The sequence below is a fragment of the Notechis scutatus genome, chromosome 2 (genome assembly GCF_049901735.1).
Source record: "Notechis scutatus isolate UNSWTSFEM ecotype Mainland chromosome 2, rNotScu1.2, whole genome shotgun sequence".
NCBI lineage: Eukaryota > Metazoa > Chordata > Lepidosauria > Squamata > Elapidae > Notechis > Notechis scutatus.
The window spans coordinates 123359483-123377458 of record NC_142010.1 but is presented as its reverse complement, the minus strand read 5'-3'; the positions used below and the strand labels follow the sequence as shown (position 1 = coordinate 123377458).

Sequence of the window (17976 nt, the reverse complement as noted above, 5' to 3'; positions counted from 1 at the left end):
GAGTGGAAGGGCCCCAGAGTATACACACACTGAACACAAACACTGTTTGTAGTTTAAATAGTTTTTAATCCAGTTAGAGTTTAAGCATTGTCATTCAGTCCATTAAGTCATTCACAGTATTTCCATCCAGTAAGACTCACTAGTATAGTCCAAGTTAAGAGTCCTTGCAATATCTTTATCAGCCGATAAAGATATCTTCTCCTCCTCCGGTTTCACTCTCCAGAGAAACAAACGCTGGATATTCAGCAAACAGTAGCAAACAATAACAGTTCAGTCTCAGGCACTCACAGTCAGTAATCACAGTTAGTCGCAGCAGCACACAGTAACAGTTACAGCCAGTTACAGACAGAGACAGTCAGCATCACAGTAAGCTTTCCAGCTTCTAATGCTTCCTTATATTGTAACTTCTAACCGCACCCTTAATCGGCTAATTGCCTGCTGCATTGTGCTTAAAGTGATAAGCACTTAAACCATGATATCTAAGTTTTATATATTTATTCACCCAAACCATATTTGGTATCAATGTTATACCTAACAGTCTTCATAAGATCTGTTAGGCTAGATGTTTAGACATAAAGACATAAGGGGAGAGAATAGAAGCCTTTTTCTGCTTCTTGGGATCACAACTTTCCAATATGTTCATTTTTGTTTCTATTATGAGCATTGTCTTTGTGCCAAATTTGTTATGCCTAAGTTATTTTTTATCAAGAGACCCTTTAAAGGCTACAGAGTGAATCCTTCATTAACCACTACCCACTCTGACTTGCTGTGCAACAGAATGAATATATTTAAAGTAAATAAATGGTTGTGATTTCACATTAAATATATTCTCTGTATCACTTACCACATGTGCTGTTTTGCTTTGGGGTCCATACCAGTAGATGGTTCATCTAGTAGAGTAATGTGAGGACTACCAAGCATACTTAAGGCAAAACATAGCTAAAAAGAGAGACCAGGGTTGGGGGGGAAACACATCAATAATGGCTATTTACTTTAGGTAAGGCGAAAACAAGCAAAAAAAATCACTTCAAGATGCAGTGCATCCATACAAATTAAAGTCAAATCTTCAGAAACTCTCAAGATTTTCTACATCCTCTATTTTCGAAGAAACAGCAAATTTCATTTTATGTAACAGAGCACATGTAAAGGAGGAGATAGCTACTTAAATAACCGGATGGCAGTTTTAGTTTTATTCCTCCAGACAAAAAGATATTTGGGATACTATCTTACAATACATTTATGGCCATGATAAAGGTTAAGGGGAGGAACATTTTTCTCTGCTTGCATAGTCAAAAGTGTATGCCATTATTTGTTATTCACCATAGCATGAATAAGAAAGTAAACTCTTTCAGAAGAAAACCAAACCTTTCGTTTGATTCCTGCTCCAAGTTTCTTTACTTTTTTCTGTAGTTGCTCCTTAAAGTCAAGTGCACTGGAGATGCTGGAAAAACAAAAGACCTCCCTCATTTTTTGAAAGGGTATACTCGTAAGCAGTGTAAACAAAAAAGGCCCCAATCTCTTGGTCTTCCACAAAAGGATCAAAATCTTGGTTCTGCAGCCTTGCATGGGGGCCCACAGAGAATGCAACGGTGGGGCTGGCTAGTCCTATGAGAGGGCCCCCCCCCAGGCATTATAATAACTAATGTTAAATGTCCATCTTAGAATTTTTACCCTTTTGATGTTTACCCTTTAAAAGTTTTAATCCTATTTTAATGTTCATTTTTATACGTTTTATTTATTTATTACATTTGACATTGCATATCACTGAGAGTCTCTTTTTGAGGGATATGGATGGTTTAGCAATATGAAAATAAATAAATTGCTCTGACCCAGATCCCCAAACATGACAAACCCTCTGTATTTAAATCAATGGTTCCTTTATTAGGAGCACCAGCAGCCCCGGCAAAAAAAATTTCTCTCTCAACGCAGGCTAACCAATCTGTCTGGCAGGGAGATGAATAGTCGTCTGCCACATCTATTCATCTCTGCCCCCTGCCTTTTATCCCCAGAGGGTGGGGCTTTGCAAGTAGCGGTGGCTCTTCCTTCCCCAGGATCGACCCACAGATTTCCACCACTCTCCTCTCTGCCTTCTGTGCATCCATGCATCAGTCATTGGATCCAGCCATTCCTCCTGTTTCTCATCAGCCACCTCCAGACCTGGGGGCTGTTGACTCTCCATCTGAGGGCGGACGGACGGCCCAGGCCCCACCTCTCTCTCTCTCTCTCTCTCTGACAACTCCATTCCCTGTTCCCCCCCTTGGAGCTCCCAGGTTGCCCTGATGCTGATCCTGACACCAATGCCTCTTCCTCATCTGGTTTGGCTGCTGGAGGGGCCGGTGGCCAACAGGGCACAATATAAATATATGAGATATCTTTATACTCATGTTTTTCATCATACTAATTAAAGGGCTGAGAAATATCAAACAACAATTTTAACAGCAAATAATGGTTTCAACTATCCAAAAAAGTCGACAGTTTGGACAGTTGACACTATGATGTCAGTACATGCTAATGAATGTATTAACATGTATTAATGAATTTTTAGCGTGTATTAATGAATTATTTTTCTCCATTAGTAGTGTCTTACCATTTTATGACTTCTTTCAAGTCACTTTCCTTCATTCCTTTGATCGCACCATATATTTCAAAATGTTCCTGTAATGTGATTTCAGGCCAAAGTGGGTTTGTCTGTGGACAGTACCCCACAAACCTCATGGATTCATCCTCATTATCATCACCTGAATTAAAGTCTCCCATCAGCACCTGTAGATACACCATTGTTTTCAGATGATGATTCTACTTAATACACCAGAAGCATTTAAAAGTTATCATATGAACACCTTACTGAAATGGTAATAATAGGATATATTAGCTCAAGATTTCAGTTCTCTTTAACTAGTGTGGTATAGTAGTTCAAACAAAGGTCAAAGTTTCAATTTCCACTTTTCCACTGAGCCCCCTGGGTAGATTCTTATCAGTCTATTCTATAGGATAGCTGTTCTCCATATACAGTAAGATGAAGGGTGACTGAAGACATGTGATCTGGAGTTCCTAAGAAGAAAGGAATGAAATATATAAAAAGGAAAGGGCTGAATCCATCCATCCACCTGGATAGCTCTAATTCCTAATGGGGTTTAGATTTGGGGACATTTCTGAAAAGAAAATGATATATAGGATTACACTCCACAATGTAGCCCTTTACTATTGTTCCCTTCCCCAATTTTGTTGAAGCGCACATTTTTGTAGTCAGGTCATTTTATTTATTCTTGTTCAATTCAAAGTATATCAAAGTATACAATGATCACAAAAAGAGGATAATATGAAAACAAATACATGAAAAGCCATCAGTAGGCACATCACTGGTAAGACATATACTTCCAGTGCTATTCCTTCATCATTCATAATTTATAAAATATATATAATATATAACTTAAATTTAAATTTAAATTTAAATTTAAATTTAAATTTAAATTTAAATTTAAATTTAATATATATATATATATATATATATATATATATATATATATATATATATATATATATATGTTTTATTAAGTTTTCGCGGGTACTTACATGTATGGTATTCAGCTTTGTTCGGGTATTTTCCCATGTCATTATAGTTGTGCTTTTAAAGTTGTAGCAATGTTTTGGCAGAATCTCATCTGCCATCATCAGGCTTCTGTATTGTGTTCGTCAGATATATGTGTGTGTGTGTGTGTGTGTGTGTGTGTGTGTGTGTATGTATGTATGTATGTATGTATGTGATTAAAATCAATTACCTGGCCTGAATTTGGTTCAACTTCTCCCACCAGAATACTTATTAGCGTACTTTTTCCAGCTCCATTTGGACCTAGCACTCCCAGTATTTCCCCTAAGGAAAAAAATATATCAGAGTCTGCAGTTTTTGCTTGGCAAGATTATCCATCTTTTTTTTTTAATGCTGAGTCCATCATAAATAATTTTAACACTAACCTTTTTTTACACATAGGGATACACAATTAGTTGCCACTTTCTTTATTTTTCTTCCAAGAAGAAAATCACCCTTTTCATCATATTCTTTCTGCAAACAGTGGACTAAAACTGCTGGTTTCTAATGAAAAAAGAATGCAGAGATTACATCTGAGCTAGAATGAATGTACAATGCAAAAACATTACTTTAAATGGACAAAAACTTAGTCAGTAACCTGGTTCTTCTCAATTAGAACATAAAAGTGAATGTACATAGCTAAAACATTTCAGATTTGGGGGGGGATCACTATCTCCCCTCTCCTACACAATCAATATTGAACAAAAATATTCTTTATTTACATTGTGTGGGAAACAGGCCTAATTATGTTTCCCAAGTTGGTTGTGGTTTCTGCCACTAGGAGGTGTGGTCTGAACAATCATAGGAAAAGCATTCTTATTTCCCAGTTCCTGCTATATATCATTGTACAGTGGATCACAAAGGAGCTAAAATGAAGAGATCCTGGAACAGCAACATACAAAATGTACAGAGACAGGATAAATACACTAATAATACTTTGCACAAGAACAGCAACGAACTATTTTTATTTTTCTTGAATGCAGAAAGAAGGGAGTGTTTAGGTAATTTTTTTGGGGGGGTGGGGGGTGGGGAGAGAACCAGGCTGGTTTTAGGTTTCTATAAAATGTAACCAGGCCCAGCCTCATAGAATGTCAGTTTCTTCATCAGCTGTTTCCAGGCTACCTAAGCAAATTACTCCCTTTCAATCCTTGTTTGCAGTAAGGAGAGAGCGCTATGTGGGGATGGGAAGATTTACCTCCTCACAGCTTTGACAAGTGATCAATTCTTTAACCCTCAGCCTCTCTGCTGTAACATCTTCATCTTCATTCTCATCGTGCAGCACATCCGGGAGTTTCCGGGGCTTGGGCTTCATAGATGTTCTGAAAACAGTAAAAAGATTCATTCTCTACAATGGTTCTTTGAACAGACAAAAGAAACAGGAAAATGTTCCATGTAATATTTAAAAATAAGGTAAGTCAGCTGCAAGAGCCCTCAAATTAGCCTGTCCTTAATCGTGAAAAAATTCCCAGGGGTCATCATGTGAGGAACAATTCAACACAACAGGAAAAAAAGCTACAGTTGCAAGTCTGCCCCTTTGCTGAAATATCTATCAGGAAAAAGAAAAAAATTCAGACCACATACTGGCAGTGGTTTTCAAACTTGACAGCTTTAAGACTTTTGGACCTCAACTCCCAGAATTCCTCCTCCAGTCATGTTAGCTCTGGAATTCTGGGAGTTGAAGTCCACAAGTCTTAAACTTGCTAAGATTGAAGACCCTTGCTTTAACGTCTAGGAGGCTATATTTAATGAAAGATGTTCAACGGAAAAGGTCAGGAGAAACTAGATCTTACATAAAAATAAATGGTAATGCCCATTAATTCAAATGAAGCTGTAGAACGAGTGATCAACACAAGGATATTTGCAGATTCACTACCAAACAATTCATAAAACATATGATCAGCAGAAGGCATTCACAAATATATTAGCAAAGGACTGGAAAACTGCATTTAAAAATATTGGGAAATGTTTTTTTTTAAAGGGATATAGGGGGTCCTCACTTAACCACCACTTGTTCAGGGATTATTCCAATTTGTGATGTAATCTTTATGATTGGTCCTGAGTTTTTCCCATTGTAGATGCCCAGTTGCATGGTTGCCATTTGCGTTCTTTTTTCTTGGCTTCTGATAAGCAAAATCAATGGGAATGCCACCAGGTAACAAAATGGTGACCAAGTGATGTTCTCGCTTAATGGCCCGCAGTAATTCACTTCATGATGGCAACCTGGAGCACTGGGACTGCTGTTGCTAATTCACATCACATCATGTTTTATGATCATGTCACTTAGCGACGGCAAATCTGGTCCCAATGCCATCATCAATTGAAGATTTGTATTTTTCAAACAGCCATTCTGCTATAGTCTGGAAGCAACACTAACCTACACATTCTTTTTTCTATATCTAAGAATGTGTTTTCCTTGGAATTATATTTTGGATTTTAATTAACAATCCAAGCTTTAGTGCAAGAAACTGACTATTCTTTCCAGTCCTTTTTTCTTTAATACCAGTTCAATACTATAGTTCAGCTATAGTATGTATGTATAGTATATGTTTTCTGGTTGATTTTTTTTTTTTAATCAGATGCAAGGGTATAGACTTCTAAGCAGGAAATCTGAAATATCAAATAAAGCAGTTATGTATGTATGTATGTATTTATTTATTTGGACAAAAAATTTCTTCAAAAGGTATTTGAAATTTATCATTACCTACTGAAATTTGATACTAGGATATTACATTTTCTTATCAGTGATATACCAACCTGAAAAATGGATCTTTTCTTACCGACTTCTCCCCACACTTCATTTCAAGATAACGCAGAAGAAAGAGCCAAACTACACATTGCAAATATGGCTAATATGAAAAAAAAAACACCATGTTAAAACTTGTGCAACGTTGTGCAAAAAACAAGAACAATTTGTAAGCAAGTACAATAGAAACAGACAACTGAAAACCACTGCTTAGAATGCCAGCTGCTTATGATAGGATGTTTTACAAAATAATTCACTGTAGCAGCCAAATACAGGTAGTTACATTCTATTATTTCACTTGTTAAAATCCATGTCAAAGCTGAATAATAGAATTGTGATGGCATGCGAGAATGACCTTGGGCACAGCCTGGGCAATGCCTGATAAGAGGTAGGTCACTCTGCCAATGGGGGGGGGCCTTGGGACCCTCCTTAGTTTTCTGAAGACTAAAAAGAAAAGGGGAGAAATACTTTCAGTCTAGCAAGATTAATTTTAACTCTTTGAGTAGTCCAGACAAGAAACACAATCAAGAGCACCAACACTATATCTTTAGGAGCCGTGGTGGCACAGGGTGCAGTATTGCAGGCTAACTCGGCCCATAGTCTGGAGTTCAATCCTCACAGGCTCAAGGCTGACTCAGCCTTCCATTCTTCCAAGGGGGGTAAAATGAGGACCCAGATTGTTGGGGGCAATAGGCTGATCCTGTAAACCACTTAGAGAGGGCTGTAAATGCACTGTGAAGCGATATATAAGTAAGTGCTGTTTCTATTGCTATTATAAGGTTACATTAGCAGAATCTTGACTGAAGTTATGCCCCCCCCCCTTTTTAGTCTTTGGAAAATTAGGGAGTCCCTTTTGGCAACGCTTTTCTCCCACCTGCTGACTGAGTTGCCTCCTATCAGACTGTAGCCTAGACTGCGGCATCCCAAGGTCATTTTTACCTACCATTGCAAGAACTGTTTCATATTTCAGAAACATGAAATGAAATAAGAGATATTCTGCCCACCCTGAGTAATGCAACTCTGGACAGCATGCCAGAAACAAATATTCTTCAATAATATTTAAATACAGCACTGGAAAGATCGGTCTTTGCTGCTTCTATGCTGGCCTTTGAAGTAAAACTACTTGTATCAGTAGAGATACAGTTATTGCAGCTGGGGAGCGGGGGAAGCTGAAATTATCAGCTTTTTTGAAATAATTTTTCAGGACCAAGCAATAAATAAGAACGCAAATTAAAAAGGTGAATGAAAACCCCAGAAGGTCTTGAAGAAAACTTCTGTTCCTCCAAGTAGCTCATAAGAGCTCTACGTTCTTTTCCCATCCAAGTCCAAAAGCAACTTAAATTGTCTTCATAATATAACTCATTTTTTTTCATAATACTGCATTTAACACAATAAAGTTGAATGTATGTGCTTTTTATTCCATGTGTAATCAATGTTCCTGCAAAATCAAATAATACTATTACTTTTCTGGGAGAGGGGGAGTGTTCTTCACAATGGCCGAACCAATTTTTAAACACATCACAGTTTTGCACAAATTATAAACAGACTAACCATAAAGTAAACAACACAATATGTTATTATTTCTTGGTGTAACAAAATAGCTGATGTCCTGGATTTTTTATTTAAAAGATGCTTACCGCTACAACAGAAATCAACAATCTTTCTGAATGTTTCTCCATCTTGTTATCCAGTTTCCGCACTATCTAACAAAACAATAAATACTTAAAGCCAAGCTCAACAAACTTTAAAAAATGATACTTAGTATGGCTACTGAACTCTACAAACTATCTGAATGTTTTATCATCTTGAGGGGATTCCAGGTAAACAAGGTAATACTCTTATTTTTAATTCTACTATTTTTCACAGGACACTGTTTATTCAGATGCTTCTTCAAGGAGTGACAAAAATTTCTTTCCCAAATATAGATTGTTCCAAAATATACACATAATTAGGTTATTTTTGTCTAGATGTATCTGACTCATTCTATATATCAGTTCTAAAACACACTCATGTATTAAAAAATACAGGTAGTTCTCGGCTTACATTCAGTGACCATTTGGAGTTAACAACAGCATTAAAAAAATGGGGGGTTATGACAGTTTTTCACACTTGCAACCATTGAAGTATCCGAAACGTCGTGTAATCAAAATTCAGATGCTTGGTAACTGACTCATATTTATGTCCTGAGGTCCTGTGATCCACTTTTGCAATCTTCTGAGATGGGAAAGCACTTAACAACTAATATAAGTATTACTAACTTAAAACTGAGTGATTCACTTAACAACTTTGGCAGGAAAGGATATAAAATGGAGCAAAATTCACTTAACAAATATCTTACTTAGCAACAAAAAATTTGGGTTCAATTGCAGTCATAAATCAAGAACTACTTGTATAACATGCTTTATTATTTCCAAAATCAGTAGAATTTAAAATTACAGTTGAATCCACTCAACTAGCTTTTAATAGATTAGTGATAACTTATAAGTTTTATAAACTATTCTCTGTGATCAATAGTAGTATCAAGATTAATCAATCTTTCTTTTATCGTAAGAAGTGATGACAATAACAAAATGACAGGAAGTGAAGCTAAATTCAGGAAGTATCCAGGACATTCAAATGAGAGGGTTCCCCTGTTGTATACTATCTGATTTGGTTCTAATAAATCAGTAAACGCATTCTGGTGGCAATTCATATTAATTGAAATGGAATGATGCTAAATGTAGTATCTGAATTATATGTTGAAAAAATCTTCTTCGGATCTTCAGCCTGAAGGTAATTTTCTCATGTCTTCATTCTCAGCTTATAAGGAGCACATCATAATCTTATTTAAAATAAAAGGTGGAAGCAATTTAACCCTCTAGTGAAATGACTTTTGCTATCCAAATGCTTTACACACTATCAATATCAAAAAAACATAAATATGATTAGAATGAAGGCAGAATCTTTTAAATATTTTGTTCTCACCTCCCCTGCATTGTAACTTACTGTCTTTCTTAAAATACACGATCTCCAATTTTATGTTTATACAGTATTTGTCTTAAGTGAACAATACTCACATATATGCATATAATTTTATAAACATACAGGTACATATACTAATTTAATTTATGTCAATTTATTCTCCTAGCACATGCCAGAAATAAATTTACTCTTTCAATTTCTTAGAAAACCTACCTTTATAAAAGAAATGAGACACCCAATGAGAGGATAGATGGGAACAAAAATAGAAAAACAAACATGAAGAACAGCAGCTGTTGTATAATACCACATAAAGAAGGCCACTTCGATGACAACAGAACAAACTAAAGCAGCCTGAAAGAAAAAAGAAAATTTAAAATATTAATTTATGTTATTTTTATCCAGTGGCATTCCATGTCCCTGGCAAATAGCATCCAAAACATAGTAGAAAGACATTGTAGCTAACGTATAATGGCATCTCAAGAGTGGCAGGGTTAGCCCTAGCCCTTTGGCAGATTTAAGACTTAGTAATTTAGTAAATTAAGGAAAGTGGAGAAAAGCATTAAATAGCCTGGAGGGAGGGAGGGAGGACAAGCTAATCTGAAGCAGCAGATTATCTGAATCCTTTTCAGTGTGGGTTCAGGATGAGTTATAGTACTGAGATACAGTTATGGCTATATCTTTGAAGGGCTTGAAATGGGGTGGTGTTTCCATCCTGGATTTTTTTGGTGGCTTTCAATACTATTGACCATGGCTTAAGGACTGGCTTAGGGGCTTGAGAATGTCCCGCAGAGCTTCTCTTTCCTCTGTGGTCAATTCCTGTTTGTATTCAGAGGGATGGAGGGAGAGAAGTCACAGGGTGAGATTATTCAGTGGCATGGAGTGCAGCATACTGATGATCCTCAGCTGTACATCTTCACTGAGGCAGGACAAAATGGTGCCACTCAGGTGCTCACTCAGTTCTTGAAGGCTATAAAGTTTCAATAGGGAAGAACTGGTTGCAATTCAACTCTAACAAGACAAAATAGTTCTGGGCTTTTTAGATCCCTCTGGATCTGGACAGTTATCATCTTTTAATCTCAAAAGGGTAGCACTCCTCTGTAGAGTTTGTGCACAATTTGAAAGCCACTGCTTTAGTCATTTCCCATGTATAGTATTGTACATGAAAACCATCTAAATTTCAAATGGTCCTGAATAGATCAGGGCACACAGTTTTGAGCGCTCCAAGATCTGCACATGTTACACCACTGCTATCCAAGCTGCACTGGTTCCCAATCTCCTTCTGGATGTAATTCAAGATGCTGGTTATTATCTTGAAAGCTCTGCATGCATGGGACAGGTTATCAACAGAACTGGCCACACCTGAGAGTATCTGCCTGCCCTGCCAAATCAGATAGGATGGGTGTGTCCCAGACCTCCTCTATTAAACAATGTCACCTGGCTGGATCTAGGAGGTGTGCGTTCTCTGTAAAAATATCTCTCCTTTGGAACAGACTTCACTCCAACATCTGGAAGCCCCTTTCCTCTTGGCTTTCCAGAAGACTGTGAACACCTGTTCTTCCCCCAGGCAATGGGCCAAGACAGAAATTTAAACCAGCACATGTGTAATAGGGTTGTTATGATGTCCTGGCTGGAGTGTGTCATTTTTTAAAAAGTGTTGTGGGGTTCTGGTTTTTTTAATTTTTTTACATGTCTATAGTTGTTTGTTTATTGCTAGCCACCAGGGTTATACTGTATAAGAGTTTTGGGTCATGCAAACAACAAATAAGTTTAACTTACCACTGAAAAAATAAATGACCAAAATTCTTTGGTATTTTGTATGGCATTAAAGCTGAAGGAGACAATATAATTAAACATAACAACGGATGGTATGTAGCCAATAAGGCAAAAAATCTGCAGGTGAAAAGAAAATTCTTAGTTGTTTTTTTAAGATTAGGGATAAAGAAAGTAGTACATAAGTCTAAAGAAACTTTCTAACAGATAAGCTATGAAGCCGCTTAATTCCTACTCCTTTTCTTCTGTTCTCATCTGTGGATATGTGATCTCAGTCTGAGGTATTATTCATAATGGCAGAGGATTAAAGAGTTAAATAGTGTAGCTGATGCAACAAACATGAATTTGGGCAAACTCCGGGAGACAGTGGAAGACAGGAGGGCCTGGCATGCTATGTCCATGGAGTTGTGAAGAGTCAAACACAACTTAGCGACTGAACAACAAAATTCTTTAAAACTCTTCTTGCAGTCACTGATGAAAATACATATTTGTGTAACGCTTTTTGTAGGAACTGTGATAGAAGTACAGAGGATTCTGTAGAGTCCCTATGTTCTCCGAGCTTGGTTGTTTGCTTACACAGTCTGGAAACAATCAAGCTAAGAGGGCATAAGGACTCCACAGTTCAACCCTGAGCTCAGATAGTCTCCTCTTACTGGAACAGAGGATTCTCTTATTAATGAAAATGGCTGGAAAGTAATAATGCAAAACTAACAAAACATGAGGATGTGAAAGAAGTCTATTCTGGCAACAATACTGAGTTTTCACTAGATAAAAACATATCTTGCATAAAGAACCTCCATATGTCTGCAAGAACAATATCATAACCCATTTCCAACAGAAGCAAATTTTTAATTATGCTTCTATTGTTTCCCTACCCACAACTTGATCCTGGCTTAGATTTGGCATACTAGTACATTCATAAAATGAGCCATTCTAATAAATCAATTAAATAAACATTCTTATCACACCAAGCAATAATCAGTCTATTTTTTTTAGAAAATGAATTTGTTTGGAATTTTGCTTCTTAAGATAAACCAATACAGGTTAACTGATAACATGGTTTTCAATTTTGGGGAACGAAAGAAGTAAAAATATTCTTATTCACTTTTATGGAGAGACAGTTTATAATCCAAATGTATTCACAATAAAATGAAAAATAATAGGAAATGTTGTTGTAAAATAGAACTTACCACAGCAAGAAACTTTTCAGGAAAAAAATAAACTCCATGATGAAATACAAATAAACTTCCTACCATAAGAAGAAGAATTATATAAAATAATGGGATATCAATTAGTGCTTGTCCACACCAATAAGCAGAAGGATAAAGTCCAGAGATTTTAAGTTGGGTGTAAGCTCTGATCTGCAAAATAAATAATAGATAGGTCAATAGGTTGGTAGATAACATATCGTGGCAGTAGATCTCATCATTCATCCTGATTTTGCTCTGTTTGTAGCTGATATGTTAATATTAAACATATCTACATGCTATACATGGTGCATTTTTGAAATAGAGTACTGAACCATTATATAATCCTAATGCTGGAAGAATATTAAAGTTTATTAAATGTAATCAACTAAAACATTAAGTTACTGCTGAAAAATGAACAAAACATTGAGACATGAATAAAACTGGATCCAAAACAATTTATCAAGTTTTTAAAAAATAAATTAAGTACATCTTAAAGACTGGAAAAAAATTACAAGAGCAAAGACAGATACAATAGTACATACTAGAAGTGTTAGTAATTACATAGTGCATTAGAATCCTTTGAGTGATCAGCAATTATACAGTAGTTAGGATAGTGATTAAATCTAAATATAGCTATGAGAGTCAGCCAAAATATAGCAAAACTTCTCCTAATGGTGCTTCTTCAAATTTTATCATGTCTACAGTATAGATGTTAATAATTTTGATGCAAATTTCACTAGGAGCCAATTTGCACATTGCTTTCCCATTAGACTTTGCAATGGCACTGATATGTACATGAAATGAAGTTCTATAACAACGTTTTTGGGAGTTTAAAAAATTATAACCCATTGCCTGTTTAGCTTCTCCCTTCTAAATTGCATTCTGACTTGGCTCAATTGTTACACAGGCGATGTTATGTGAGGTCTTCTCTTAATAATCACATGGTCTTTGGGTTATGGTGACAAACTGAGATTTCCATTGCTGACTGATGTGGTCTTGTGATGTTGCACTTTACAATCACGTCACTCAGCAATGTAAATTCTGGTCCCAATTGTTGTTGCAACCTGAGAACTACCCGTAACATGAAATCAGTTAAAACGTCTTTTAAGTTATTCCATTTCCTTTAATGGTAATTGAGATGTGATATATACAAGAAAATGATTATGGACTCAATCAAATATTTCGATTTTGTTGCTTCAGGAAAATTTTCTAACTGTAGCGTATAAATCACATAGGTTGTATCACTAAGATTTTGACATTTAGCAGAATCATGAGACTGTAAGGGATCTCGAAAGTCTTCTAATCCAACTCCCTCCTAGGGCAGATCAACTCAGACAAATGGCCATCCAACTTTTATTTCAGAATCTCCAGAGATGAAGTGAGATGATTTCAGGAGACAAGCTGTTCCACTATTTAATAGTTCTCACAATCAGGAAATTCTTCCTTTTGAATCTGGATCATCTTTGTAAAACTTCCAACCATTAATATTCGTCCTAATTGTGGGCACTGCAGAAAGTGAATTCATATCCTTTTCCCATACCTGACTGGTTTTCAGGTATCGGAAGACTGCTATCATATCTCCCCTTAGCCCTCTCTTCCTAAGGCTGAATTTTTTTAACCATTCTTCTTCATAGGATACTATTTCCAAGTCCAATTATCTTTGTTGCTTTTCTCTGTATTGTTTCCGTTTCTCAGCATTCTGCTTGTATTATGGCACCCCAAATTGGATTCAATATGCCAGATGAGGTCTGTCCAGGGCAGCTTACAAGCAAAACTTTACTTCCCGTGAAATTGACATATGTCTATTTGTTGTGACTGGAAGGATCGATCCTGCTGGGAGTTTTGACTCTGATGACTCTGAAGATGGAAGGCTGGAGCCTGCTGTGAATGTGGAGTCTGAATTATTAGAGGACACAGATGTGAGCCAGGGGGATGAGAGTTTGTCACAGAGACAGTCCTCCCCAGAACCTTCGACCTCATTCATGCCAGCAACTGATCCACAAAATGAGTCAGAGGCTTCGAGTGAGGAAGCTGACAGATCGTGGCTTGACGCCAGAACTAGGAGGAGACTGAAACGTCAAGCTGAGGGGAGGCGTCAAGCCAGACATTGATTAGGGAGATTGACACGCCAATCCAGGTGATTTAAGGAGGTGTGATGATTCTCAAACTTTGCTTGGAAGCAAAGTGTTTGATGTGTCGAAAGAATACGTGTGGAGCGGCCTTTGTAATTTATGGACATTCTGAATTACCAGACAGATTCCGGGATGTCTGCCAAGGACTGGAATAAGTACTGTTAACCCTTTTTTAGTCTGCTTCTCTTTTGTTTGGATGTTTGGAACTGTGGAACTCTGTATTCTCACTTGTGAATATAGGTGAGACATAACATCTATTGATGCAGACTAAGATTGCATTGGCTTTTTTGACAGCAACAACACACTGTTGACCCATGTTCATTCGGTTATCTATCAGGACACCCAGGTTCTTTGTATAAATACTATTGTTGATCCAGGTTCCATCTACATTGTGTGTGTGTGTGTGTACATATACATATACCTATACATCATATATATATATATATATATATATGTTTTCTTAAGTTTTATATTACTTACATGTATGGTGTTCGGCTTGGTTATTATTTTCCCGTCATTGTAGTTCTTTTAAAGTTGTAGCAACGTTTCAGCAGAATCTCATCTGCCATCATCAGGCTTCTGTATTGTGTCCGTCTGTGAGTCAGACTTTTACAGTGGTTTCAGATTTAAATTTGGGGCAGCCTATTGCTGTGCCAGAATGGTTTTTCTTCATCCTGATTGGTTGGGAGTCTTGGTCTGTGTTTATTGGTCTCGGAGTTTGCTGTGTTCTGCTTGATTGGTGTTGACTGGGTGGGGGCTTGGCTGCGTTCCGATTGGGTGGGGTGTGTTCTCATTGGTTGGAGGCTTGGCTGTGTGAACACACCCCACCCAATCGAACGCAGCCAAGCCCCCACCCAGTCAAGTCACACCCCACTGGCAGTTAGAAGGAAGAAGCAGCTGAAAGCTCACATCACTCTGAGAAGCACAGAGCCGAAGAAGCAAGCCTGAAGATGATGAATGAGACTTCATCGAAACGTTGCCTAGATACTTTGAATCTTACGCGGGAAAAACCCAATAACCAAAGATCCACACACAAATACCATGAGAATATATATATATATACACACACACACATATATATATATATATATATATGTGTGTGTGTGTGTGTGTGTGTGTGTGTGTTTTCTTAAGTTTTCGCGGTACTTACATGTATGGCCTTCAGCTTTGTTCGGGTATTTTCCCACGTCATAGTAGTGGTGCTTTTAAAGTTGTAGCAACGTTTCAGCAGAATCTCATCTGCCATCATCAGGCTTCTGTATTGTGTCCGTCTGTGAGTCAGACTTTTACAGTGGTTTCAGATTTAAATTTGGGGCAGCCTATTGCTGTGCCAGAATGGTTTTTTCTTCATCCTGATTGGTTGGGAGTCTTGGTCTGTGTTTATTGGTCTCGGAGTTTGCTGTGTTCTGCTTGATTGGTGTCTCTAATATCTTCTGTCTGTTTTTTGGCTCTTTTTGTATCTTGATTGGCTGGCAGCATTGTGTTGCTTTATTGGAGGCCTTTAGTGCAGCTTGGCTTCGGGTAAATGGACGGCTATCATTACTTAGGAAGCTGGGTTTCATCTGGGTGCCTGGTTGGGATGTGTTTGAGCTGGAAGTATCAGGGGGGATCTGTTTGTGCCCAGGTGTTTGTCTGGCTTGTGGTGTGGAGATTTTTTGTTTGTGAGTGCAGGCTTCCAAATGATTGACAGCCTGGTGGAATCATCTCTTCTATTCATGCTTTCGGGTCTTTTTTTCAATCTCTATGGCTTCTCTGATGATTCTGTGGTTAGGGTTTTCTATAGTGGCTAGGGTTTTGGTGCCATTGAAGTTGATGCTATGACCTGTGGCTTCCATGTGTTGGACTAGTGAGGAAGTGTGTTCCAGCTTTTTGACTGCATTTTTGTGTTCATCCAGGCGGGTGCTTATTCTTCTATTGGTCTGTCCAATGTATGTGGCCGGGCATGATGCACAGGGGACTTCGTATATGCCTTGGTTTTCCAGGTCAATTTTGTCTTTGGGGTTTCTGAGGATGGCTGCTATTTTTCTGTCTGTTTTGAAGGCAGTCTATACAGACACCACATCAAGACTGCCTTCAAAACAGACAGAGTGATGTATATATTTAATATAATATAATATAATATAATATAATATAATATAATATAATATAATATAATATAATATAATATAATATAATATAATAAATATAATATAATAAATATAATATAATAAATATAATATAATATAATATAATATAATATAATATAATATAATATAATATAATATAATATATATATATATATATATATATATATATATATATATATATATATATAATTTCTTAAGTTTTCGCGGTATTACATGTATGGTATTCAGCTTTGTTCGGGTATTTTCCCACGTCATTGTAGTTGTGCTTTTAAAGTTGTAGCACGTTTCGGCAGAATCTCATCTGCCATCATCAGGCTTCTGTATTGTGTTCGTCTGTGAGTCAGACTCACCTGACTCACAGACGAACACAATACAGAAGCCTGATGATGGCAGATGAGATTCTGCCGAAACGTTGCTACAACTTTAAAAGCACAACTACAATGACGTGGGAAAATACCCGAACAAAGCTGAATACCATACATACATACATACATACATACATACATACATGCATGCATGCATGCATGCATACATACATACATACATACATATATATGTACAGAACTCTATATTGCTTGTAATTTTGTTGGAAAAAAGCCAATGTGCAAGACTATCAAGATCCTTTTGACATTGAGCCTGTTTTCTGAAATGTAAGCAAACTTTTCCATCCCCCACAAGCGTCACATCATCTACAAAACTGCTGAGCATCCCCTTTATCCTCTTTTTTTTAAAAAAATGTTGATCAATACTGTGCCAGGACAGAATCCTGATACATATTTCTTTTCATGGAGACATACCGGTACATTAATTGGGGACCATAAATTGACTATGGTTATTCAACAATCCATTTGGGAGTGGCAACATCACACTGTTCTATTTAATCAACATAAAACTTGTTTTTAACACAGTCATACTGATTTCTAATTATCACTTTCTTCCTTATACACTTGTTACCTTGTGGTTTTCTGCATTCTCCATGGCAAAATACGATGGCATTCCAGTGACAAGAACTCCTAGTAAGACAGCTTCAAAATACAGCACAAGAGTGAAAACTGTGTCAGTGATTTCCTACAAATAAAGAGATTTTCGTGTAAGAAAATTATTGCTTTAAAAAATATATTGAAATCTAACAAAGTCTAAACATATGGCCTGCTTATTTTCTATGCTATAGATCATGCCTCATTAACTGCATTTCGTTTCATGTGTCTCATATTAAATAATCCTAAAATACCAACTAATCCCAATCTGTAATTAATTTGTATTAATACATCAAAAAATAGGCAGAATGCTAAGAACTTTAAATAACATGTTTAAGCCCCAAAATGTATGGATACAATTTTCCTTTCTGATGTATCACCTGATACTGACAAATATGAACCCACATTACATTTCAAAACGGCTTTGCAACCATTTCTAGCCACTATCACAAGCCTTAGTAGTTTTTTTTTCTTTTATATTATCCCTTACT

At 36.8% G+C, this 17976-nt stretch overlaps 1 protein-coding gene across 3 annotated transcripts in view; it reads right to left on the bottom strand.

Annotated features, from left to right (window-relative positions):
• Positions 1-17976, bottom strand: part of LOC113417422 (cholesterol transporter ABCA5-like) — a 75626-nt gene that overhangs the window by 17234 nt on the left and 40416 nt on the right. For all 3 annotated transcript variants that reach the window (XM_087956052.1, XM_087956051.1, XM_087956053.1), the window contains 12 exons: positions 17463-17576; positions 12251-12421; positions 11067-11180; positions 9504-9641; positions 7967-8032; positions 6341-6432; positions 4782-4905; positions 3973-4090; positions 3780-3871; positions 2588-2763; positions 1366-1441; positions 845-939 (listed from right to left, as the gene is read on the bottom strand). In XM_087956052.1, the coding sequence (XP_087812178.1) occupies positions 845-939; positions 1366-1441; positions 2588-2763; positions 3780-3871; positions 3973-4090; positions 4782-4905; positions 6341-6432; positions 7967-8032; positions 9504-9641; positions 11067-11180; positions 12251-12421; positions 17463-17576 (1376 nt within the window). The remainder of the gene's footprint in view (positions 1-844; positions 940-1365; positions 1442-2587; positions 2764-3779; positions 3872-3972; positions 4091-4781; positions 4906-6340; positions 6433-7966; positions 8033-9503; positions 9642-11066; positions 11181-12250; positions 12422-17462; positions 17577-17976) is intronic.